The sequence below is a fragment of the Neocloeon triangulifer genome, unplaced genomic scaffold (assembly GCF_031216515.1).
Source record: "Neocloeon triangulifer isolate White Clay Creek 2 clone unplaced genomic scaffold, ASM3121651v1 ptg000014l, whole genome shotgun sequence".
Classification (NCBI taxonomy): domain Eukaryota; kingdom Metazoa; phylum Arthropoda; class Insecta; order Ephemeroptera; family Baetidae; genus Neocloeon; species Neocloeon triangulifer.
In genome coordinates this window covers 28,729,704-28,755,580 of record NW_026775556.1, presented here as the reverse complement: position 1 = coordinate 28,755,580, position 25,877 = coordinate 28,729,704, and the positions used below count along the sequence as shown (strand labels likewise).

Genomic DNA, 25,877 nt, shown 5'->3' with positions numbered 1-25,877 from the left:
CAAATAATACATTATTTTTGCAAAACTTGAGAAGAAATCAAACACCATGACATGCATAAAAGTATTGCTTTTTCTTATAATTTATAGTTTATAGCAGAAAAAAATGTAGCAATTAAAAAGCACAGTAACTAAAACAATTAAAAATTTAATGCATTTAATGTATGCATATAACGTTTTTATTTTAAATTAAATTTCTATATTTTTATAACTTAAGTCACTTAAGATATTATTAATTTTATTAAAATTTAGTTTTATATTTATGTATTAAAAAGTATTGTATAAATATTGTATTTAATGTATTGAAAATTTTTGAAGCTGTAGGTTCTATTAAATATTTTTAAAAACAAATATATGCACACCATACATTAGCGCATAAAAATCTCAGAAGAAACTTCTCCACATTTGAATAGAATTACAAAATTTAATTTTGTATTGAAAGATTGAATATTGACTATTCACACTTAATATTAAAGCAATCGTTGGATAGTAAATTAAACAAAAAGGAATCCATCAAGTGGTGGGAATGATACCAGCATAACGAACCACATCTATATTCCTAGCTGGATTATATACATAATAAAAAGAACAAGGCGGGGTATTTAAGTGTTTCATTATACATACGCAATTTAAAAAATAATATTTATTATTATTATTGCAGCTTTATTGCATTATGGAATGTAATCACATGTAATATCTCCCGTGCGACCCACCCATTTACAATTTTGTCAAATGAAATACACAGCAGGGAAAAAAGAAATTAACATATTTACAAGTTATTTTTGTAATTTACATATTCCTCCTCAGTGTAGAACTTGTGAAAACTAACAAATTTTTTTAACAAGCCCACAAACTGAGGGAATCTCAACTCCAATCGAATAGATACAGGCAAATTATTATACAAGCGCGACAAGCAAATGAGCGGATTTTATTTTGAATGGTGTACAAATTTGGCTAGTCAATCAATAATTATAATTTAAAGAAAATACATAATATTATCAAATAAGTTGCTTTATTTTCAAGTAGAAACGTGTGCCGACCGTCCGCGTTGACTTTTCACAACTTGGTGCGGCACGAGAATACACTCAGCGCCCATAAAGAAGCGGGGAATTATTATTATTAGTATTATACACAAGAGAGTAACAAAAATATATATAACCCGTGGCAATAAATCGACACTTTGTACACAATACGAAATAACATATTTCATCATGCTGCACTCGTAAAACTCCTCTCAAACCCCAACACAGCTTGCAGCAGCTTTTGAGCGTAACTTCGCGGGCTGCTGCTGGGAAAACGTAAGTGAAAAGCACTCGCGGCTGCAGTTTAGATGGAGGGCCCTCACTCATTCCGGGCCATTGTCGCGCAATCTCGACGAATTCATTTCATGAAAAACAAGAAGTATATTCAGAGTCCAAAGCACCACACTCCGCGAACAGCGCTGGTTGACTTTTAAAACAAACTGCTGCTTGATTGACGAAGGAGAGAGAAAACTGGAGTCTAGTCCGAAAAGCCGTTTTTCCTTTGTTCATCTGTGCGGACAAGTTTTCAATATTCCGTTAGCTTTAACTTATCTTTATGGTAAATGAAAAACATTTAATTTTCAACATTTTTAATAAAAAAATAAAAAAAATATTGAGCTTAGTAAGTATAGCAAAAATAATTTCAATTTTCAAGATTTTTATATAAAAGAAAGCATAAAATTATAGATTTGGCCCTTTTCTTTCACACATAAGTGTTATTAGAAAATTTGTTAAGTTGTTTAACTAAAAAAATTCATGCGTTTTCAAGCGCTCTCTACTTTTATCAAAATTATTTTGATTATGGATTTTGCCATTTTTTTCTCGAAGGGAAATTATTTTAAAAATTATCAAAAATACTTTGTGAAACCAAAATTAAATTTAATAATCTTAATGTTTACCAACATTCTGTGCTCTATATTATCAGCTGTGCTGTGATGAGACATCGATTAATCTTGTAATGTGAAAAAGGCACGCACAGTCAACACAATAGAAGTGAAGTCAGCAGCAAATCAAGCTGAGAGAGTGTTTTGTACACATTATTCCGAGAGCTTCCTTCCGATCACCCGCTGAGCGCCATTTTGTCTCTGTAATATGCACCCCTAGTGAAGCGGAAACCCTCGGTGTGTTGTATAATCGCCGTGTACAAAATCACACCCCTTTAAGAGAACTTGAATTTCCGCTCGCGGACCTTTTTTCATTATTTCAAACACATTCTTAAGTAAATTTCACATTTTGCAGAGTGGAAAATTTTTAATTAGAATTAAGCATTAGGCCTTTTTTCGCATTCAGGGCCGCTTTTTTGTCTGGCGCCTCAAAAGAAGGGGACAAAAAATGAGGAAAGAAAAGGCAGCATTGTGCGAATTCACGTAAACACACTCATTTGTTTGAAATATCTCGGCACAAGCAGAGAGGGTGATTTTTGCTCTCCCTGCCTTGTGTGACTTCACGCTGTGTTTTATGCGTGCGATCATAAAAAAAGCGCCCGATGAGGAGCAGGACCGAGACGAGGGTTCATTTCTTAGCATTTTTCTTTTTCTCTTTTTTTTTCAAGAGCGCAGCAACGCCATTTTTCCTGCGTCTAATGCATCACCCTCATAATAAAAATAATACTTATTCTCCTCGCACCCTCGGGCCTCGCGTCTCTTCATTTGTTTTATGTGCTAAATTTCTTCACAAAATACCCTTTCAGACGAATAAGAACCGAAAAGAAGAAGAAAAGTGTCCCCGCGCGCACTCTCTCTTCTCTCCGGCCGGGGAGTTGTAAAGTAGCGCCGAGATTGCATTGCGATAAAACGTTAATTTAATGTCGGGGACACTTAATCTTGGCGCGAGAGAGCGTGCGTGCCCTGAGAGCTGCACTTTTTATTCTCTCTCCTCCAAAAGCCAAAACACAAATCACCAGCCAGCACGTCTCAAATCCACACTCTGATTAGTCTCTCTGAGCTCAAAATCCTGGCTTTGTAGCTTTGATTCTTCTCAGACTTGTGGTTTTTAAGAAGTTTAATATATTATAAGACATTTCTTTCTAGAAATGAATGAAAAGAAAATCCCTAAATGAATAAAAAGGAACTACTTATGAATTCTAATTGTATAATTAAAAGAAATGTAAATGAGCCAATAGCAAACAATTATGATTTAATTTATTTGAATTTTAAATAATCAATTTTAATTTAAAAGTGAAAAATTATGAAACAACCCAGAAAGAAAGAACCAATTGTATATTTTAATTGCCAGATATTTTATCAAATTTTAATATTTACCTTCCGAAAAAGGAGTTTAAAAGAATATTAACTTCAAAGATCATTTTCTGATTTCAATATTTACCTGTTTTTATTCTACGCGTTTCTTGCTGCAAAATATAGAACCGAAAATCATAAACAATTATTAAAAATTCATTTTTACATTAATTTGTAATTAATTTTTAATAAAAACACTAGTAATATATCGAGATTCAATTCGAAATTTCCTCATTTATCACTAACTTATCAAATTTTTTTCTGCAAGACTCTTTAATAAGAAAATACGCTCGTGCAGAAATTTTCTTATTCAAAATATCAATTTTCAACCGACGACGGGTTTCAAGTGTTAACCGCCGCGTGCTGAAAATTTTGGCTCTTGCGAGCTGGCGAGTTTAATTGGCTGGGCGAAAAATTAGCGCAGGTGTCACGTTGAAATTTAATACAATTTGTGCGGCCGTGTCAACTGCTAGCCAATTAGTGGTTTACAAAAACATGGCCCCGAGGGAGTATTTTAATAACAACACATGCACGCCATAGCTGGATTATACTCAGCACACTCACAACACGTACCCATGCCATGATTATTAAGCTCCGGCGAGAGCAAATAGGGGTAAACCGAGCAGAGCAAAACGCCGCTTTTTCGCCTTGTCATGCACGTCGGGGGCGACAAAAGCCGCACGCAGGGGCGAAAAATGCTCTCGGGTGACGGTTTCCTCCCCGTCGCATTCAACACTTTGCTAAATCTGGTTAAAATTTATTTCGTTTTCCGTTGGGAAATTATTTATTTTTGTTAACCAATTGGCAAATTGATCTTTACTTCAGTTAAACAAATACAAAAATTTTCAGCTTTAATTATGTAACAAAAAAGAATAAACTAAAATTATTTGATTTTTTTTATTTGAAGAAGTTATAAAATAAAAAATGTTTTTAGAGAGAATGTTGCCAGAATTGTATAGTAAAACTTACTGCCATTTTTATTCATATTTTGCAAAAATAAAAAATTATTGGATAAGAAAACGTGATTAATAAAAACTGTAAAAACTGATTCAGCATTTTAACAAATTAAAGGTGAAAGATTGGTCAAATTTAATAAAATTATATCATGACATCATAAACTTTCAATCAAAAATTTCTAATTTTGATTCAAACTGATTCAGACAACAATTTTTTATTCAAATTTAATTATTTTAAAAAAGAATACAAATTTTTGTTATTTTTCATTCAATATTTTATTTCTAGAGGCCAGTTTTCTACATAATAAATTGGTCTTGGCCGGCAACGCAGCTAGTTTTTTTTTGCTCCGAGCTTTATCTCTTTTGCGGTTAGGCAGCCCCGCGGCAGCGCCGAGCCCAACACGTTGCCTACGCCCGCAGGGGCGCTGACGGAACGCCGTGCCCGGTGTGGAAAAAAAGGGTGATGTGTTTACGTATTTATTTCACAGTCAATCAAGTCGGATGGCGGAGGAAACTTGACCCACATTTATTGAAGCATGCGCTAAGAATATGAGGCGAGGAGTGTTTGATGAGAAGGGAGAGTCAGGTTTCCTTCAACTCGAGTGCTTACAAACCATGACTGATTTGCAGTGATGGCATCCATAGGCGGCGGCGAACACAAAGCCTCTCTCTTGGTCTATCGCCTGACAATATAGCAGTTTGATTTGTTCGGGAAATTTAATCTTTTCCCTAGCCGAAAGGAGAATAAATTAATGCTGCGGTTTTTCTTCGAGAAGAGGAAATCCAGATAGAAGGGAAAAAATCCTAGGCGTGAAAAAGCGATGAAAGAAATGGCAACGCCGCCAAATGTGTGCGTGTGCAACTGAGGGAATATAAATTCCCTTTTTTACGGCAGGAAAAGAAATTGTATGTGTCCTTCATAGTTGACTGGACCAACGCGCGCTCTCTCTCTCTCCGCGCGCCGGCTTTATATGATTGTGCTGCTCGGATGAGGATTTTATTCCTGATCAATGGCTCGCTCACTCTCCGGCCCGAGCAGTGTGTGTGTACTCGGCGCACATAATTTAGTCTGAATTTGAACAGAGGCAAAGGGGAAAATTGCACGCCTGCTGTTTTCATAGTCAGAGCAAAGAGACTCGCCGAGAGACTGGTCTTTTGTGACCTTCAAATTGAATAAATATTGATTCTTAGAAGCGCTCTTAACTGAATAAAATTGTATATTAACTCGGAAATTTGAATTTTGGAAATTATAACAAAAATTTAGTCAACCGAGGCTCACTTCGGCGAATGGGGTCTTTTTGATCTCGGAAGATTTTGCAAGGTTTTGGTGGTGCCGTTTTTTCCTGTTGTCCCTATTTTTAATAAATTGCTTTCAATTGATTCAAATTTAAACAATGTATTTGTACTACCAATGTGGACAAATAAACAACTATAAGAAAGTTTTCCATATTAAAATAAGGGTTGAAGATGATATAAATGCCACGTTTGAAAAAGTGTATAAAATTGAAAAATTTTATATAAATTTTAACAATTGATTACAAACTTTTTTTATTTCATGCTCAAAAAAACCTGATAAGCGCATCCCTGAAATTGAAAAAATTTGTAAATTACGCTTGTTTGCAGCAGCAAAATTTTATTTCAAAAACATTTCGGTTCGGGTAAATAGCTCATCTCATCTCAACAACTCACTTATAAAAAGTCTAAATACAACAATGAATTTCAGCTGGTTAATCATCTTTTTTAGCTCAATCTGGTGGTTTTTAATAACCCTATATAAAACCAATTATTTTCGTGAAAAATCAAAAGAAATTTTCTCCAAAGTCACATTGAAAAAAAACGGCTATTTTCTAACCTAAAATCAAATTTAAAATAAAAATGAATTTATGAACCTCTATAATGAAATTTCTTGCTTATTTTTCATTTAAAATTTATTTGGGCAGGTTGGAAAATTTCACTTATTTTCACCTAATTAACTTTCGTGCACTTTACCCAAGAAATTGTTTTTTTTTTGCAAATTGATCTGTCACTTTTACACAAAACATCACCTTATTTCTATATTTAATAGTAATATCTTTCGAAATTGTGGGTAAAGATTTTCATGCCAGCAACAAAGACGTCTACAAACCACCCACACATTGGACCGCAAATCGTCTCAGAGTATCCCTTTCTCGATTGATCGCTTCAGTACTCCAGTTCTCTCTCAGTTGATCAAGTATACGCGATAATTCGCCGCGACCCCAAATGCAAACCGCAAAACATCATCGTGTCTCCTTTTTGTCCAACACATTACAAACGCACCGGCTTTCATTCCATCTATGCGCGGCAAGAATAGAATAAAGAAAATTATATATTTGCCCAGGCGGTCGGCGGGACGGACGAGGGTCAAAAAGATCTCCGAGAAAATCCAGGCCACACGCAGGGGAATTTTTATTCTTAATAGAAAGCGGTGCATGACAAGTTTATCGGAGCGACACTCAAAATGTGGTGACAGCTCGTGGCGAAACAAAACACAAATGTTGCTCCACGGCCAAAGCGAGCCGCCAGCACAAATATAATCGCGCGCACGGCATGTGGTGTCCAACGGAATTTATCTATTTACGTTTGTTTGCCCGCAATCCTTTGAAGGATGTTTATTTATTGTCAAGAAAATCGTTTCTCTCGCGGATGCACTCGGCTGCGATATTTTCATGAACTGTTCTTTGAAAAGGGTTCAAAACGCACTCTCGTCGAGAGAGGATTTTCTAGAAATCTGAAACTGATCTGTTATCAAAGTCTGCTGGTGGCCTCAAGAGGATTATTTTCTGGTTCAATTTGCCACCCACTATGCTAGGTAGAAAAACATCAATTTATTTATTGGTAGAAATAATTCAAAATGTTCCCAAATATTTTCAATAAAAAGGCCCACTGAATTATTTTTTAATGGAACTACATTTCATTTTAATTTAAGGAATTAATATTTTTATGTTTTTTATTATTAACATGTAATTTAAATAATTGAGTTTTAACTGAACTTTGACTTTATATCTCAATGTCTATGATTTTTTTACCAGTTACACATGAAAATTTAAACCATTGTACCGTCTTGTCATGTATGAATCAAGATTTTTACGCTTTTTACTGCCAACATCCGAAATCGCGTGTGCCGCCGCGCTTTGTGTGTCATTCCGGCGCTCACCCTCGCTTTTTTGAGCGCGTTAAGAGTTTCCTGAGTTTGCGATTGTAAAGGATACGCAGAGCATGAAAAAGAGACGATAAGTTTTTCACCCCCGAGGTCCGGGCAGTAGTTTCTTTTTGAAAGAGCTCCTCGTTCACCCCCGACGCCGCACCACTTGACATCCATCTCGAGCCAATTCAAAAAGCGCCGCCTTTTGATCAGACCGATCGGCATTCAAATCAGAAAACCGCTATTCCGCTGACATGCTTTCCAAACTGACGCTTCAAAAATAACTCTCTGCTTTTCATGTTATACATATATTTTATAATTTGGTTGTGCTGCTAAATTATGTGTCTGTGTTAGCTTTAGACCAGCAAGGGAAGAAATTGTCTCCAGCATCATCGCCAGGCTACAGTGCGTGGTGTCCTTGTGAGTTTTTCATTATTCACCTAATTTTTTTTATATGTTTAAATAAAAAAAAATGCGGGTGGAAAGATTTGGGAAGAGCTCACAAGCGCACCGCCAGGGTCTAAAGTTGACAATTCGCATTCTTGAGTTTGATAAGCACACTACTCAGATCTCTTCAAAACTGAGCATTTTTCGTTTGGATTGGCGTAGTTTATTAATTTTTTGATGAAATTGAATGATTTTTTTAGTATATTTTTCACTCTCTCTCTCTTTTGACTGAAGAAAATTTGTTCTCGATTGAATAGGTCATAGTGGTGTGAACCAGCTAGGGGGTGTTTTTGTCGGCGGCCGACCCTTGCCTGATTCCACGAGACAGAAAATCGTCGAGCTCGCACACTCTGGAGCGCGGCCGTGTGATATTTCCAGGATTCTGCAGGTCTCGAATGGCTGTGTCTCCAAAATTCTAGGCCGGTAAGTCAAAGAAATTGAGAGGAAAACCGCATGGCCTTAGAAAAAATTAGGACAACAAATCGAGTATTTCCGAATGCAGCGATTCATGAATTAAATAAAAAGAAATTATATTTAAATCATTTTGCATTTACTCACATTTACTGGCTTTTTCCCGGTTTATTTCGCTCATTCAGTGTTAAAGGATCTGAAAATTATCATCAAATTTATATCAACTATGATTTATTAGAAAAAAAGTTTTTAAGTATTCTGATGAAAATTATTATTGCATTTATGCCCATCAAGTATTTTTCATTGGTATTTATAATTTTCTTCTTGGGAAATTTTGGAATTCACCATTATCAATTATTTAATCAACTATGCAGACATGCAGGAGGTGAATAAATTCAAAATTTTATTTCCCTTTTGCAGCTTATATTTATATGTATATTTTATAATTTTTTTGCAACAAACAAAAGCATCACAAAAAGGGGGTGCCTCACAATGTCCTAAAGACAATGTCCTAACGGAAAATGTCCTAAAGAAAATGTCCTACAGACAATATCCTAAAGAAAATATCCTAAAATTGAGAATCGAAAATGTCCTAACAGAAAATATCCTAACGCCTGAAAATTATGCAACTTGCACTCTTTCTGACGTCATTTTTCAAGTGCGAGGTTTGTGCGCAAAATTTGGTGCGTATTAATAAAGTTATAAGTTAAATTTTTTAATAATTTTAACTTGAATTATAATTTTAATTATAAAATACTTTAAATTATATATAATTGAAGATAAAAATATATTATATAAAACATATGTATTTTTCTTAATAAATATAAATATTAAATACTATGTAACTTTTTATAATTTTAACTCACTGTTATTACGCTCATACTAAATAATCAAAATTTTAAATTAATCGTTTTCTATTCAACAGCAATGATTTTTACCCGTTTTTCAGTTACTACGAGACGGGTTCGATTCGTCCCCGAGCGATCGGCGGGTCGAAGCCGCGCGTGGCCACGGCCGAAGTGGTGGCGAAAATCGCTCAGTACAAGCGCGAGTGCCCTTCGATCTTCGCGTGGGAAATCAGGGACCGCCTGCTGCAGGAGGGCGTCTGTTCCAACGACAACATCCCGAGCGTAAGTACCTGCGGAAAAACAATGTGGTCATTAAGCTCGCTCTTCTTATAACTTGGCAAGCGAGGGGAAAAATATAGCGTCTCGGGGCGAAATTTGCATGCGTCCAATAAACGGGGCAGGGAAAAAATGAGGGTGCTGCTGGAAAAACGAGGGTGCCTCTCTTTTCCATTCTTTTTTGCGCCCTTCTCTTTATTGCCGGGAGGACAGGAGAAAGAGAGAGGGTGGCCATAACGCTTCTGCGAGCCCTCTCGAAAGCTGTAGCCATAATGGAGGCAGGAAAAGTAAAAGAAAATTTGACTTTTGAGGAGAGATGCCGAACCAGTACAAATATATATACAGAAAGAGAAAGCAAGCAAGCGCTGCAGATTGAACCGACTGACTGAGAACAGGATATTACAACAGTAACAGCAGCAGAAACTTTTCATTTTCCCAGTCTCGGCGGAGGAGATATCGGGACGAGAAAAGAAAAGAAAAGAAAAGGGAAAACTTCTCTCTGCTCCGAGCCCGTAAAACATTAGCCTATTCGTCTGCTTATTTGTGTGTTTTATATCAAACACGCAAGTTTATTTTTACAGTCAAGATTTTTCCCTTTTCCTTTATGTATATATTTTTTCTTGTTCTCTTTCGGTGGTATAATATTATTTCTGCTCTTCTGCGAGTGCGTGCGTGCAAAGAAAATATATATTCAAAATGCATTTTCCATGGAAATGTCTCGCTCTCTCTGCCAAACTTCTTTATAATGGCACGCATATACATTCTTATCCGCACATATCATGTAAATCATTTTTTCCTTCGGCGTCGTCGTCTCTCTTCCGTCTCCTTTACCCGCCGCGCGCTTCTCATTGCTCAATAGATCGGAAGACATTCAATTTGGGTTTTTGCGCCACGCGTTGCTCGTCGCCGCGACGCAAAATATGCGGGAAAACATTTTGTTTTGATAAGGGGACTACTTGTGTGATTTATTTATTTTTGCGTCATTCGCATCGCAGGCCAGATAAATGTTCCGAAAAGTTTGGATTTAAATAAATATTTTATACCCGGTTTGTGATTCACACGAGTTTTTTGGATCATAAATGACATTTTATACGGAATTAGGAGTTTTGTAAGATGAATTAAAATTAAAATTTATATAATATTATTTAAAATGATATGATTTTAAACTTTTTAATTTTTAAAATCTCTATTTTATGTAATATTTTTATTTATAAAAGTAAAATCATATTTTTAAAAATTAATTACATTGTAATGATCTCTCTTTTTGATTAAAAGAAAACAAATAAGTTAGGTTTTAAAAGAGAAAATACATAAATACTTTAATATCCGCGACACGTTTCTTAAAATTGTAAATAATAAAATTATACTTTCTGCGCTTCTTTCTTCATTTTGGCTTTTGGTTAAATGTGAGATGAAAATCCAATTATGATATTATTAGGTTCAAGAAATGTTTATTGGGTTCGAATTTAGGGCAACTATGCCCCATACATGAACTCATCCAAATAAATGACAAAAAACGAAAATTTTAAAACAAGAGAGAGAGAAAACATTAGTATTGCTCAAAATATTGCTTTTTCAGTACCGATTTAAAAAAATTAACATTTTCATTCAAACATAGATTTGATGGTAACTCATTCCAAAGCCTATAGCATTGAACTTGAAAACAGTTTTCCGGTACCTCCACACTAACAAACGGTGCGAGCAATTTCATTCGGTGCGCTCTCGTGCGCCCGAGCAAATTTACATCATACATTGTCGTAACGTAATCGTTCAAGTACTCTGGACTATTTTTATACAAGATTTTGTGTGTCTGAACTAGAATTTTCAATTTATGCCTATCCGCGATTTTCAGAATTTCACATTTTTTATACAAGGGTGATAAATTTTGTCCGATCTTTACATCAAAAATATACCTGATCAAATGATTTTGCAGTACTTGCAATTTGTTAATTTGCGTGGCTGTCAAATTACAGTAAACAATGTCACAATAATCAAAGTGTGGCAGAATCAAGCTTTTGACAAGTTTTATACGGACTTTCTCGGGAGTAACATTTCTGAATTTTTCAATACTTTTTAAAGTACCGTAAACTTTTTGCGATATTCTAGACACTTGCGCGTTCCAAGACAAATTCTTATCAAACATAACACCAAGATTTTTCGCATCTTGCACAAAATTTAACTCAACATCATTTAAATATAATTTTTCACTTAACATCGCAGAGATTTTAGAATTATTTCGTTCAGAACAAACAAACATAGCTTGCGATTTACTCGGGTTGAGTTTCAGTCCATTCGCTTCCGACCAATACACGACATCTCTTAATACTTCGTTCATGATTTTAACACACTCGTTTACATTATTCGACAGGCAGCTAAGATAAAGCTGAGTGTCGTCCGCATAAACGTGATATACTTGCACCTATCCTTTAAGACTGCCGATAAATCGTGCGTGTACAGAGAAAAAAGGAGCGGCCCAAGAACTGAACCCTGGGGCACGCCACATTCAATATTCATCCACTTAGAAAAATTTCCATCACTGTTCTTAATTGCATGCTGACGGCCTGATAAATAACTTTCAAAGAAGCGCAAAGCAGGTGCAGAAAAATTCAATTGATTTAGTTTACTCAGCAAAAGACCATGGTCAACCAGATCAAATGCTTTTGAGAAATCAAGAAAAACCATTAACGTTACTTCATTTTTAAACATAGAAACTCTCAAATCCTCAGCAATTTTTAACAGAGCCGTTGTCGTGCTGCGCAATTTCCGAAATCCGGATTGAAGCCTATCAAGGACCTCATTTTTTAATAAAAATTCCATCATTTGATCAAAGACAATTTTTTCCAACACTTTTGAAACAACACATAACAAGCTAATTGGCCGGAAATCAGAACTACTTGCGGGGCTGCGAACTTTTGGCAGAGGCATCAAAATAGCTTTTTTCCAGATAGCTGGGAAATATGACGTTTGCAGCGCAGAGTTGATAATAAACGTGAGAGATGGCAGAATTACATCAATAATCATGAGCAGCATTTTGTTACAAATATTGTCGGTACCTTCAGAGGGTGACTTTATACTTTTCAGCGCTAATTTCACTTCCAATGGGGTTACATGTTTAAAATAAAATTTATCGCCTGAAATTTTACGAGGGATTGAGAAATTTTTATCAATTTTGTTCAAAATATTAGAGGGTCTTTTCACGGTCAAATCATTTACAAGGTCGTCAGAACTTAGAGAAAGCTCGGCAACTCTGGATTTATCTTTCACCAAACCTAAGCCTCGCAACTTACTCCACATATGCTTTGTTCCTGAGATTTGATTTAAACTGTCAAAAATCACTGATTTTTGGAAATTTAAAATTTTTTGTTTAACTTTGTTTCTCAGTGATTTAAACAAATTAAATGCAATTATATTGCCATCTGAATCTGCCTTTCTTCTCGCCTTATCCCGGTCTTTAATCAACGCTTTGACACCATTATTATCCTGCTATCAATTATTAAAAAAGAGCTAAAAATGTAAAGGTCAGTTAATTTCAGCTCAAAATGAATCTTCTATTATTTAGTGATATCCTCTAAAATTATTTCTGATTAAATTGCTTTCCAAAAAAAAATCGTTTTGCTTGTTTTCGTGATCCAAATACATAACAATCATTTTGAAATGTCTTTTCTTTAATATGAAAAGTCAGCAGCAGCATCAGCAAAAGGCTTTTGCAGTCCCCTGCAAATGCCGCCGAATATCAATTTGTCATGATGGTGCTGTACGTACAGGCCGGCGCAAAAAAGTGTCACGTCATTTTCTCATCATTTTAATCCATCTTTGTCTCCTGGTGTGTGTGTGTTGTCGGGCGCGCACGGCACCTCAAACTCTTTTGTAAACATTCATCACTCGGGTGCCAATCACATGAGCAGAGAGAGAGACGCCGTTGTATCCGAAGCGCAAAAAAACGGCGCGCACCCTCGGCGGCGTCATCCCATCTACTTTTCCACAGCCGCGTACAAAGTAATGAATGTTTTAGCACATATAATTAATCAAATTTTCCCAAAAGAGGAGAGACGGAAGAAAGGATTAAAGGAAAAAAGCCGAGTATAGAAAGTTGAAAAGGAGAGCTATAATAATTTAATCTCTTCGGGGAGAGAGAAAATGATAATTCACTCTGATGCTCATCTCATTAGAAGGTATTAAGATTTATTTATGCGAAAAATTAAGACGAAGCTCAGCTTTATAATACAGTTTAGTGTCTCTGGGAATACGCGTGCGTGAAATAATGCATGAGAGAAGAGCGAGAGCGGAGAATCCCGGGGCCGGCGTTCCTTAAAGATGTTAGAGGGGATAAAGGGCTGGGGTATTTTAAACTTGATCTCTTACGCCTCAGCGAATCACACCGCTTCAATCAACAAACGCGCTGCATATAGGGAGAGAGCGGAGAGAAATAAGAAGAAGGAGCGGCTGCTGCATAGAGAGAGAGAGAGAGAGAGAGAGAGAGAGAAACTCGGTTTCGGCGAAAGGGGGGCCGGATTTGGTACTGATGTGCATTTCGCCCCGCAAATATTACGCATGCAACCCCTTTTTTACGCTGCAGCGTCTGCTGTGCTAGTGCGTGAGTCATGAATGCTTGTGCGACACTCGCAAGTGCGCCGGCTAATTTCTGAACAAACCGGAAACTTTTTCCGAGAGAGGGAGAAAGCAAATCAGAGAGTGGATAAGGGGATGCAATTTTATCCCGATGCGCTTTGAAATTGGAAAAGTTTAGCGATCTAATTTTAATAGAAAACCAAGCATTGTTGTCAAATTTACAAAATTGGGCTGCAATTAAATAAAAATAAATGATGAAAAGACAATTCTAGTTTCTGGAATAATTACCAAATTATACATACTTCAGCTATGCTTTTATGGCATGTTTGATTTTTGGTTAAACTAAAATTTAGAAAATTATGGAAGTGAAGAACTCGGGCTTTTTCTTTGTTGTAAAAATTGTTTTTATTTAAATGGCTCAATTTTTACAGTGAGAAAAAGCCCGAGTTCTTCACCTCCATGATCATCTCCTCAAATGTCAATTCCTTCAAACTAATTTGGAAAATTAATTGTGTATTTCCTATTTTTTTTTTTAAATAGAAAAAGCTGTCATATTCGTGTACAAAATTAAAATCTAGTTTCTTATAATTATCAACAAAGCAGCTTATTAAAAGATTAAACTAACCCTATAATTAAGAATTTATTATTTATCTTTCCCCTATATAATTGAGCAGCCATAGATATCAGGGTTTGAATGTCACAAAATTAAATTGTTAAAAACTTACTCAAATGATATTGTTCCTCTTTTGAGATTTGATATTGAGCTTTTTTTTTAGATTTAAAAAAATATTCATTCTAATCAATAACTTGGGTGTGCATCTTATTTAAAATTTGCTTAATTACTTAAAAAATTCTAACTTTTACTATTATGTATCCTTCAATAATGAAATATTCAACAAATTTATTTCCAATCTAACCCTTTTCCCTTTTTTCGTCTCCATGCTTCTCCAGCACCCCTGGTTGATTTTCCCTCTCTCTGAAAAAGAAACCAAACTACATTTTGGCGCAAAAGTTAACTGACTTGTCTGGGAGGGATTGTTGTTGGCCGCAAGGGCATCAAGGGTCGGTGTTAGGTCACGCCAATAAGGGAAACAAGGAACGCACGCTCGTTCTTTCTCTATGTTTTGTCTCGGCGCTGGCTGCGCGTATTTTTGCTCCTTTGCCGGCAGAGATAAAATATACAGAAGCGACACCCCAGCTCTCTCTCACGAAGAGGAAAAGAAGGAAGCTGATGCATTATGTATGGAGGAAGCAGACGCTGTTGCAGCCAGCAGCCTGCGAAATCGGCGAAAAAATACGAAACATGTTTTATATCGACTGCAGCGCTGGATATGGTGCGAATAATTCTCTTCCATTTTTTATTCATCCACCAACTTTTATAGTAACACACATTTTCTTTGCTGATGTGTGTTATTCGTGAGTATTTCTTCCTTTTGTGTTTGAGGTCGTGAAAGAAAAGCAGCTAACATTCAAAGTTACGGTCATCTTAATTCGAAAATATATACCCCGTTGAAGAAAAAGACAAGATTTATCAATTTTAAATGATATAATTTTAAGTTCAGGAATTATTGATTCAATAATAATAATTGTTGGCGTGCGTATGATTTTATGGAAAAAAATCTTGAATCTTTTAAATTATTCTAGAGTTCTCAAATAATTGTTAGTGTGCGTGTGTTTTTTCTGTTCAAATTAGTGTAGAGTAGTGTTTTGTTGTTGCAAATAAGGTGTGGAAAAACAAACAACAACAAAACAACTAAAACTACTTCCGCTTTATGCTCTAGAATAATTTAAAATTATATAATCATTAATTTATAATGATTTATTTTATTTTTAGTGAATCTAAAAATTTTTTCAATCTATTCATTACATTAAATTCTTAGATAATACCCACGCAAACAATTATTTTTGAAAGAGATGCGGTGTATTAAATTGCAGTGAATGAATATATATTTTTTATTTAATATTAATTCTCAATTAAAAATTTGCACAGCTTTAAAGAATAATTTATGTATTAATTTTATAAAAACTGCATAAAATATTTTAAATCACTTTATTAATTAAATGAGATTGAATCATAATTTAAAAATTAGCTCAGATTTTATTTTTAATTAATAGTAATAAATTTTTGTAAAATTATAATAACTTTTTATTTTCAAATTTAAACGTCAAAAAAAAATACAGAAAGGAATCGGTAATGAACCGTTTTCAGCAAGCAGAGATACTCATTTAAATCGACACGCGCGTTTATAACAATCGCAGCAAATAACAATTGCATACGGATGCATTCGTTGAAAAGCGTAGGAGGGTGCGCGCTCTTTATTATATCCGCACACACGGCACAGCATATATTTCGAAACGCTGTAAATTGTCATCCCCATTTCACAAGTGGCGTTCTAATTGGGATGGAATTCCCATCCATCCAAATACACACCAGAGAGTTGGCGCGGCGGCGCTAAACTGGGGTCTTTTTATTATTCCCACCGGACCGATTTGCGGCCGCTGCACAAAAATAATAATACACCCCGCACGATGCAAGCAGTAAAAAAAAGAAAGGGAAAGCAGTATTATTATTTGACACTAATTGGCGGCGATTTGTAACTGCCGATAATAAATTCGTCCTAATTAATCGTACGACCGAGGGTTTTATACATTATTTTCATCCCCTGCGTAGAAAATATTTTCTCTTTCTCGAAGAAGATGAACGCTGCACAAAAGGTGTACATAAGAATCCGGTCCCCTCTCTCAGATTGGATGACAATGAGCTGGCAATATTCATTGCGCAAGGAAGGTATTAGCATCAGTTAGAGCTCGGCACGGTGTCAATAGCCTCGAAAACACCCTGCAGCGAGCTATTCAATTTCCAAGTCATTGTGCGCCCGCCAGCCACCCCTGGATTATTTATTTGTTCCTTCAAGTACTGCAGCCCGGCCAGCATCTTTCAAACATATATTGACATCCTCCATGCGAAAGCTGCTGCCGAGACCCACCTTTTAATACAAATTTTTTCCATACACAAAATACCTGCCTCGCATGTAAAACATGATGTGCGTGTAATGCATTTCATCATAAGCGCGAGGGCTTAAAATTTATGGTCGTTTCTTTGTTGCAACTTTTCTTATATTATATTTTATAAAGAGCGTAGATACATTTGATATTATTTGAGCAGCGCTGGCTACTACTTTTCTGGCCGACAGATGTTTGCGGCGTGTTCTTCTTTCTATCTTTTTCTACATAATGGTGTATGAAGATGTCTTGCAACGCCTCTCGCGTTTTCAATTTTCATTCTCGAGAGCAGCGTGGAAAATGCATTGACAAATTTGTCGCTAGATCATTGACGGAAAAAATATAATAAGTCCGTTGAAGGAATTTATTGCTCCAAGGGGCAAATGCCAAAAGTTCAAGATGCGCCAATATCAATACAAATATGAAAAAATAATACACAAGCATAAATTTTTTTAAATATAATTTGCCATAAAACATCAGACGTATAATTTACATAATCAACTTGGATCTGCTTAGATTAAAGTAAAATGCTGCTTTAGTTCAGTTCTAAATTTGTCTGTTATTTGTGGATTCAAATTTAATTCTGACTGACAAAACGAGCCTGGCATTTATTTTAATTTCTATCTCTCATTTCTTAAAATGTCTGAATTTTTGCAAGGGATGTTTGGACTTTAATTTTTTTAATTGTGTTTTTACATTTTATTCCAGGTTTCATCAATCAACCGGGTACTGAGAAACTTAGCAGCACAAAAAGAGCAGCAGCAGCAACATCAGCACCAACAACAAAGTCCAGTCCAAGCGGACACGGTGTACGACAAGTTAAGACTTCTCAACGGCCAAGCAGCTGCGGCCGCCGCCGGGTGGACAAGACCTACCCCTTGGTAAGCTCTCCATATTTATGTTAACGTAGATTGAATTTTCATCAAAAGTATAAAAATGCATTTTTTTTGTTCACTTATTTTATTTCAAAAGTTTGACATTTTGAGAGAGAAATTACAGCCTAATGAGAAAATGGAGATTTCTGAATTTCTGCATCTTTTTTTCTCCAATCAAGTAAAAAAAATAATCAAGATGAGAAAAGACAGAAATTTGAGGTCTGAAGTAAATTAATAAAGTTACGGAAATTCTAAACCAAATTCACATCCCTTTAAAGTTTCTGCAAAGCTTGCAAAATTTTTTAATATTTTCGTTTTTAAATTTCTTATCAGGTATCCAACCACTGCAACAAGTCCGTTTTCAAGTGTACAAGCTAGTCCCAGTCCTGGGCACAACGGAGGATGCACCATCCTTCCAGACCACGATCTAGGACCAAAGAAAGGTAGGACCGAAAATCCCTTTTAAAATTCGCTTTTCCGTCCATATCACATATCGATTTTTGATGTCAAAGCATTCCGACGTGTTTTGGCAAGTGGAAAAATTCATTTATTTATTTGCTCTTCTGATATCAAAATATCACATCTCACTCGCGCGTATATAGACGGAAAATCTGTTATGTCTACAAACACTCGGAGAGCGCCTCGGTGGCTGTTGTCGAGAGTTTGTAATCCTCTTATATTAAAACGAATATGTATGGGAGGATAGGGAAGCGATTGAATAAGCCTCTTATTTATTCAATTGCTGCGAGATGGATTCAATCAAGACGCTTTTAAATTGTCAGCAAGAGCGACAAATTTGAAGAGAAAAATCCAAATGGAATAATAATATAAAATTAGTACCTATTTTAATCACATTAGAGCGTGTGTCACTTGATTATGGTCGTTATAATGAGCGCATATGGCTCATTCATTCCGCTGTTTAATTTATTCAAATGGGAGCCAAGAAATAAACAGCGCGCCGAGTTTAATCTCTCTCTCGCAGCCTTTTCACATAATGTGCTCCCGCTGCTGCCTGAATGCAACTTATACGAATTTGAACGCGCGCGCTCCTTTTTGCAATGTGAAAATAATATAAAGAAGTCTTCGCGGGGCGTCTTTATTATCAAACAATGCACCAGCAGCACATTCGGACTAAAGTAAGATGCGCCTCTCTTTCTCTTTTATATATAAATACATGGATTATATACCGCGCGCAGATTGGAGTAGTTTGTTATACTCCGCGAACATATAAACTCCACGAGGCGCGCATTAGTGGATTTTTGCATACCCGCGCAAAGTCATTTCGCTACCCCCTGCCAGCATCTCGCCGCCTCTATAAATCTCGCGAACATATAATTAAAATCTCATTAATTGCGTTTTAGATATTGGCGATTAGGCAAAATCCAGAAAAAAAGTATTGAAAGTAAAAAAAAAAGAAATAGTTTTAACGTTTTAATAAGTTTTTATCTCTTATCTGCTAATCAATAAATTTGTAGTTTGAAAATTTAGATCTTTATTTTCAGCAAGTAAAGTTCTTTTTGTGTGTTTATTGCAAAATTTTAATTGGTAATTTCAATAATTCATCTCTCTTTGCTTTCCGAAATTACTTTTTTGTCTTTATTTTGAAACTTTTTGCGTCTCTTCTAAAAAATCAGTCGCCTCCGGTCATTCCAGTGTTTTATCTGATTTTAATGTTTTTTTTTAAGTTCTGATTGAGCTCATTATTTTTGAATTAATCATTCAAAATTTATGCTTATTTTTGAAAGTTTGCCAGATAAGATGAAATTTTTCTTCAATAATTTGAACTTTAACCTGGAGCTCAGATTCATTTAAAAATTCCATCTTTTTATTTGTTTTTATCTGTTGCGAGAAAACAATAATTAATGATTTTTGGTGTGAAATTTAATAATATAATCTTATTTACTTAAATATTTGATTTTTAATTCCTGATGCTTGATGCAATAAACATTTATTATTTGATTGTGCGTTAAATTTCCTTTTGTTTCTTCAAAGAAATTTGCGTGTAGCACAAAAGCGGCCTGGAGCCCTTTTGCATACGATTAGCCAAGAGAGAGTTCAAAGAGGACGCGCTCCTAACTCCTGCCGCTTTTTTACTGTTTTTTTCTTCTTCTCATACTCGCTGCTGATTTTATATGCACCGAGGCTTTTCCGGGGAGAGAGTAGAGTGCTGTGACAGCGATTTCACCTTACACGCTTATTTTAACGCCGACGGCGAGCAGTGCGCATTTTGTATAAAGTGAATCGGCGCGGACTTTGCGCAATCTCATCATCGCGCGTGTGTGTGTTCGAGGAAGGCCTTTAGCTGCGCACCAGCACTTTCCTTCTTCGTCGCATATTACAGCAGCGTTAAAGCACCACACCGAAATTCCAGAAATTTAATATCTCTTTTGATAGCAATATGGCTAGCAATATGAGATTGGTGGCGCCACCGTCGCCACGAGCACACGCGCCTAACGTGTCGCTCCGCTTTTGAGTGATTTTCGACCTGGTTTTTCGCTGTCCTGAGCTGTCCAGTGTGTCCAGTTCCATCCTTGTGTTGCCTGCGTGGCCCCCAACATCAAAAACCACCCCTTAGAGCACCTTGAGTAGACCAAAGCCGCTTTTTCAAGATGCCACAACAACGCGCCGCCATCTTTGCTGATACTTGCGTGCTGTGCGACCAATCTGGTAGGAAGAACTCTGTGAAAATTCCCTGTGTCGAGTGCGGTAAAATTTACCACAAGAATTGCCTGGTGAAGAAGACCATCTTGGAAGAGAGAGAAGCCACGGCCTTTCGCAAACACAACAACTACGTGTGCTGGTCCTGCAGCATGCCGCATCTCAATGATTCCTTCTGGAGCCTTCCGGAAGCGCCACGAAGCCCAACTCGGCTGCCGCCACCATGGCGCCCGGCTGAAAAGAACGCCGTCACGTTGCTCAGTTTCAATGCCCGCTCCTTGAAAAACCGCAAAAGGGCTGCAGACATTGCCGCCTTTCTGCAAACCCACTCGGCCGACATCTGCGCAGTCAACGAGACCTGGCTCACTCCGGAGGTAAAGAACCATGAATTCCTCCCCAGAGACTACGTCGTCCTGCGAAAGGACCGCCTCAGTGGCCGTGGTGGCGGTGTCCTGCTCGCCATCCGCCCGCACCTTCAACCGAAGCGGCTGCAGCACCTCGAGAGCCGCGGCGCCGAGATCGTGTGGGCTGAAATCCAAGTCGGCAGACTGCGCCTGCTCGTCGGGTCTGCCTACCGCAAGCCCGGACCTGATGGTGCACACAACGCCGACCTGATCAATTCCCTCGACCTTGTGGCTGCCGTCCATCTCAACTACGATGGCTGCCTTCTGCTTGGTGATTTCAACCTGAATATCTGCTGGCGCTCAGACCCTCCCGAGGCGCGCGACCTGATCGCCGAGAGTTTCAATTCAGCTTTCGCCGAACTCTCCCTCTCGCAGCTGGTCACCGAGCCGACACGAACTACCAACTCAAGCGAGTCGACCATCGACCTTCTGCTCTGCAGCGAGCCGAACCTGGTGTCGAGGGTGGAGGTGGTGGCAGGTGTGAGTGACCACGACGCCATCCTTGCAACCCTGTCGCTCACCGCTGTCCGCCCTGTGAGAGAGCTGCGTGAGATCCCCGACTTCAAACGCGCCAACTGGCCGGCACTCAACGAAGCGCTCACCGAACGGCTGTCCGAGTTGCAGCAGGCGGACAACATCGACGAGGCGTGGGCCAACTGGAAGCGCATCGTGTCCGAGTGCATCGACCAACATGTGCCAAAGAGGCGGGCCGGGGGCGGCAAGAGGCGGCTCCTCCCCTGGCTCACCAAGGACGTGAAGGTGCTGATCGACATTCGTGACGGCCTATTTTCCCGATGGCGGGAGACGAAGCAGCGCGCGGCGAGAGAGGCCTATCTCGCGGCTCGCCGAACGACACAAGCTGCCCTTCGTGCGGCCAAAGACGACTGGATGTGGCTGATGGGCCGCGGCGCCGAGGGCACAAAGGTGTTCTGGCGCTACATCAACTCGAAGGCCACCGTCCCCAACGACGCGGTGAGTTTTGACGTGGGCAGGGTGACCATTTCTGACCCAAAAGAGGTGGCTGCACGCTTCAGTGAGGTCTTCCAAGGCAATTTCTCTCGCCCGGACGACAACAATTTCCCCTTCCTGCGCCGCAACCCGCCCGCCACGCAGCCCTCGGAGCCGCAGCCCACCCTGAGCGAGCTGGCCTGCTCGCCCGCCGACGTCTACAAATTGCTCCGGGAGGTGAAAACCAACACCGCAGCCGGCCCCGACGACATCCCCGCCGAGCTGCTCAAGAACAGCGCCCTTGCCCTCTGCGTTTCGCTCTCTGCCCTTTTCAACAAGTCGCTCGAACAGGGCCTCCCTGCTGAGTGGAAAATGGCATCTGTGGCGCCGATCCACAAAGATGGCAGCAAGCGCGACCTCAACAACTACCGTCCGATCAGCATCACCTCGCTGGTCGGCAAGACGCTGGAGCGCTTTGTCCGGGACAAGCTGAGCGAGTTCCTCGTGAGCCAGAACGTCATCCCGGCGACTCAGCACGGTTTCCGCGAGAGACGCTCCTGCACCACACTTCTGACCGGCGCCATCGACTCGTGGACGTCAGCCTTGGACGCCAAGAGCGGCGCCCACGTCCACTGTGTGTTCCTCGACTGGTCGAAGGCCTTTGATCGGGTTCCGCACGCGCGCCTTCTCTCCAAGCTGGAGCACTACGGCATCAAGGGCAAGTTGCTCAAGTGGCTCGAGAGCTTTCTGGTCGGCCGGACGCAATTCGTCCAGTTCAACGGAGCGCGTTCCGAGCCCACCGAAGTCCCCTCGGGCGTCATCCAGGGCAGCGTCCTTGGGCCGCTGCTCTTCAACGTCTTTGTGGCGGACCTCCCCACCTCGGTGAGGACCCAAATTTTCCAGTACGCCGACGACGCCACCCTCTCGCGTGTTGTCGCCACCCCCGAGGACGCCGACGCCCTGCAAGCAGACCTGGACGATGTCCAGATCTGGTGCCACAACAACGGCATGGCCCTCAACCCCAAAAAGTGTAAGGTTATGGACATCACCCACGCCCACACCCCTCTATACTTCAAGTACACCATTGATGGCGCGGCCCTCGAGTACGTCGACCGCCAGCGGCTCCTGGGTGTCCACGTGTCCAGTGACCTGCGATGGAGCGTGCACACCGACACAGTGCGCGCCAAGGCCGCTCAGAGGCTCAGTTTCGTCGGCCGCAACCTTCAAGGGTGCACCCCCAGGGTCAAAAGGTTGGCATATCAGGCGCTCGTCCAACCTCTGATGACCTTCGGACTGCCCGCCTGGCACCCGACCACTGTGGAGAACCTGCAGAAGCTCGAGCGAGTGCACCGGCATGGGCTCCATTTCATCCACGGCCGCCACCTGCCGCCGCCTCTCGAGCAGAGGATGATGCCGATGGCCATGCACCTGCAACACACCGACCTGGTGTTCTTCAAGCGGTGCCTGAGCGGCGCCACCGACTTTGATGCCATGGCGCGCATCACCGAGCGCCGGCCGCTCCGAGGAGATGACCCGCAGCACCCCAAGCTGCAACCGGCCACCATTCGGACCAAATTCGCCGAGAGCGTCTTCTCCTTCAGGGTAGTGGAGCCCTGGAATGACCTTCCGGCCGCCCTGAAAGACTGCCCTGTGGACCAGTTCCCAGCCCTCTGCAAAGAGTACCTGTGGCGGAACTTTGACCAGTGATTTCCCCCAAATGTGATTTTCCCTCCCCATTGAGGCTCGTTTCGGCATGAGACTTCTTCTTGATTTCGAGTGTTTTAGCAAAATGTTTGCTAGAGGCGGCGCCTTTTCTTGTCCAAAAACATTTCCCTCCCAAAAATTGTTATCTCAATTTTTCTTTGTGATCTGTGCATATAACATGTATGTAATATTTGTCGGACAGGAATAAACAACAATAATAATAATATGGCATCCCATAATATTAAGGCTTTATAAGCGCCGCGCGCGCTCGGCTTCTTCTTCTTCTTCTCTCCCTGCTGCCGCACTTTTGTAATATATAAAATATATTTTTGGCCACGCCTCCCTACGCCATAACAATGCAGAAAATTTTATATTTGCACGACACCCTGCTTACATTTTTGAACCTCCCTTCTCCGAACGCCCGCCGGGGAGAAAAAATTAATTAAAAATTATTTCATTCGTTTGATTTTTCGCGTCAGAGGAAATCGAGAATTCGTTTGTTTTTCAACTGCAGGTTTTAATTTTCCTGATTAGAAAATTTAGTTCCCTTTTGTTCTTTTCGCCGCCTCTCTTGATATAATATTAAAGCGGAGAGAGAGCGTGTGGAGCTTTACGCATTATCAAACTGCAAAGTTGATGCTTGCCGGGGAGGCAGGCGAGCGAGTCAAGTACACTATTTGTTTTCCGAGTTGGCTTGTGGGAAAAGATCAAAGCGCTAATTCAACCCTGCCCGGCTCACTTTGTGGAAGCTATCTTTGCCAACTTAAATAATTTTAAACTTGCAGCCAGAGTTTTGCGGCAACGGCGGCGCGGTCGCTGCTTTGCTGCTGCGGCTGCATTTTCTCTCCCCGCGCGTTTATTCGCCCCGAAACTTTTGATATTGAAAAACAAGCAGGTTGTTGTATAAAATTTCCCTCAAATTCCATCCGCGGCTCTGAAAAGCATTCTGAAAACTTGTATGTGTTTGTGAGATCGGATGCTGGGAAGATCCGTCTGCGTGTCAGAACTTTTCCATTTGCAATATAATTTTAGATCTCTCCCGTTTTCAGATTTCATATTTTAATTTTTAGTTAGCTTTTTATCAATTATGGATGGAAGCATGTATTTATGATTTTTCATCAACTCAAAGAGCAAAGTCTGTAATTAAATTTTAATTATTGATTTATAGAAGGATAGGAAATAAGACACTGAACACTGAACAAAATCCATTGTAAGTTATATTTTAAAATAATAATTTTACATTTTGCTCGTGTGCAATTATATTATAAAAATATCATTTTGATGAGCCAGCTATTTTTCAATATTACATTTATTTATAATGTAGTAAAAAAAGGATTAAAACCAATTAAAACAAATACAAAAAGAATAATAAAATTAATTCGAATAAAAAAATTATAATATAAATATAAATATAATAAAGTAAATACAAAAAATTAATAACAAGAAGATAAAATATAATATGGATAAAATTTTGCTCGCCTTAAATTAAAAACATTACGGTCTACTAAGAAAAATTCAGATAAAATGCGTTATTATAAATTCTATTTTTATAAATAATTAAAAAAAAAATACATTTCAACCTAGTAAATTTTTAAAACCAAATTACTTGAGTTATTTTTATAATAAAATAAATATTAAATTGGGGCTTGACATTGATATTTGAATATGATTTATTATAATAATTTTCTTGGGAATAAAGACAGACGATTTTATTTTTGCACTCAATAATGTATTGTTACAATGAATGATTGCAAAAGGTGCGTTTGTCAGATTTCCAATAATGCAAATACCAGTTGATGGAATTATTTATACAAAATTCCAGATAGTTTTTATTTCCCTTTGGTTTTTAGAATAATTATGTTAAATAGCCTGTTCATCACAATTCATCAGGAGTTTAACATTTAAGAAAATTAAAGTTATCTTTCATTTGACCCGATTCAAAATAAGTCATGGATTACGACGGACATATATCACTTATGAAACAACAAAAGAGAAGGAATAATAATAATTCATGATATAAATTTTATTTTTTATTTTTAGAAATATATTATGTAAAAAATTACACCCTTTGCCTGCTGGTTTTTCACGTTTCCTTACCCAGCATGGTCTCCGCAAGAAAAACAGTTACAAACGAGATGGGAAATGAAGCCGATGCAAGAGCGGCTGCGTCAGCGAATTTCCCAAGATAAGAACCGCGAGTTTATTATGATTTTTTTTATAGACTGACGCGGCGGGCGGGTTTCCATGCTCATTATACAAAAAGATGACTAAAGATTGCGGGGAGGCTGCAAAGTACACACACACAAGTTTGACCTATTTGTCGGTGCGGCGAGACGCGCGATAGGGGGTGTTTGTGAGA

General features: G+C 38.8%; 1 protein-coding gene across 7 annotated transcripts in view; it reads left to right on the top strand.

Annotated features, from left to right (window-relative positions):
- The window catches only part of LOC132200134 (paired box protein Pax-6-like), a 70,011-nt gene that overhangs the window by 22,293 nt on the left and 21,841 nt on the right, over positions 1–25,877 (top strand). For 6 of the 7 annotated variants that reach the window (XM_059625362.1, XM_059625360.1, XM_059625364.1 and 3 more), the window contains 5 exons: positions 7,730–7,795; positions 8,080–8,245; positions 9,183–9,363; positions 17,638–17,810; positions 18,138–18,247. In XM_059625362.1, coding sequence (XP_059481345.1) covers positions 7,730–7,795; positions 8,080–8,245; positions 9,183–9,363; positions 17,638–17,810; positions 18,138–18,247 — 696 coding nt within the window. The remainder of the gene's footprint in view (positions 1–7,729; positions 7,796–8,079; positions 8,246–9,182; positions 9,364–17,637; positions 17,811–18,137; positions 18,248–25,877) is intronic. The other variant, XM_059625366.1, reaches the window with a different exon arrangement.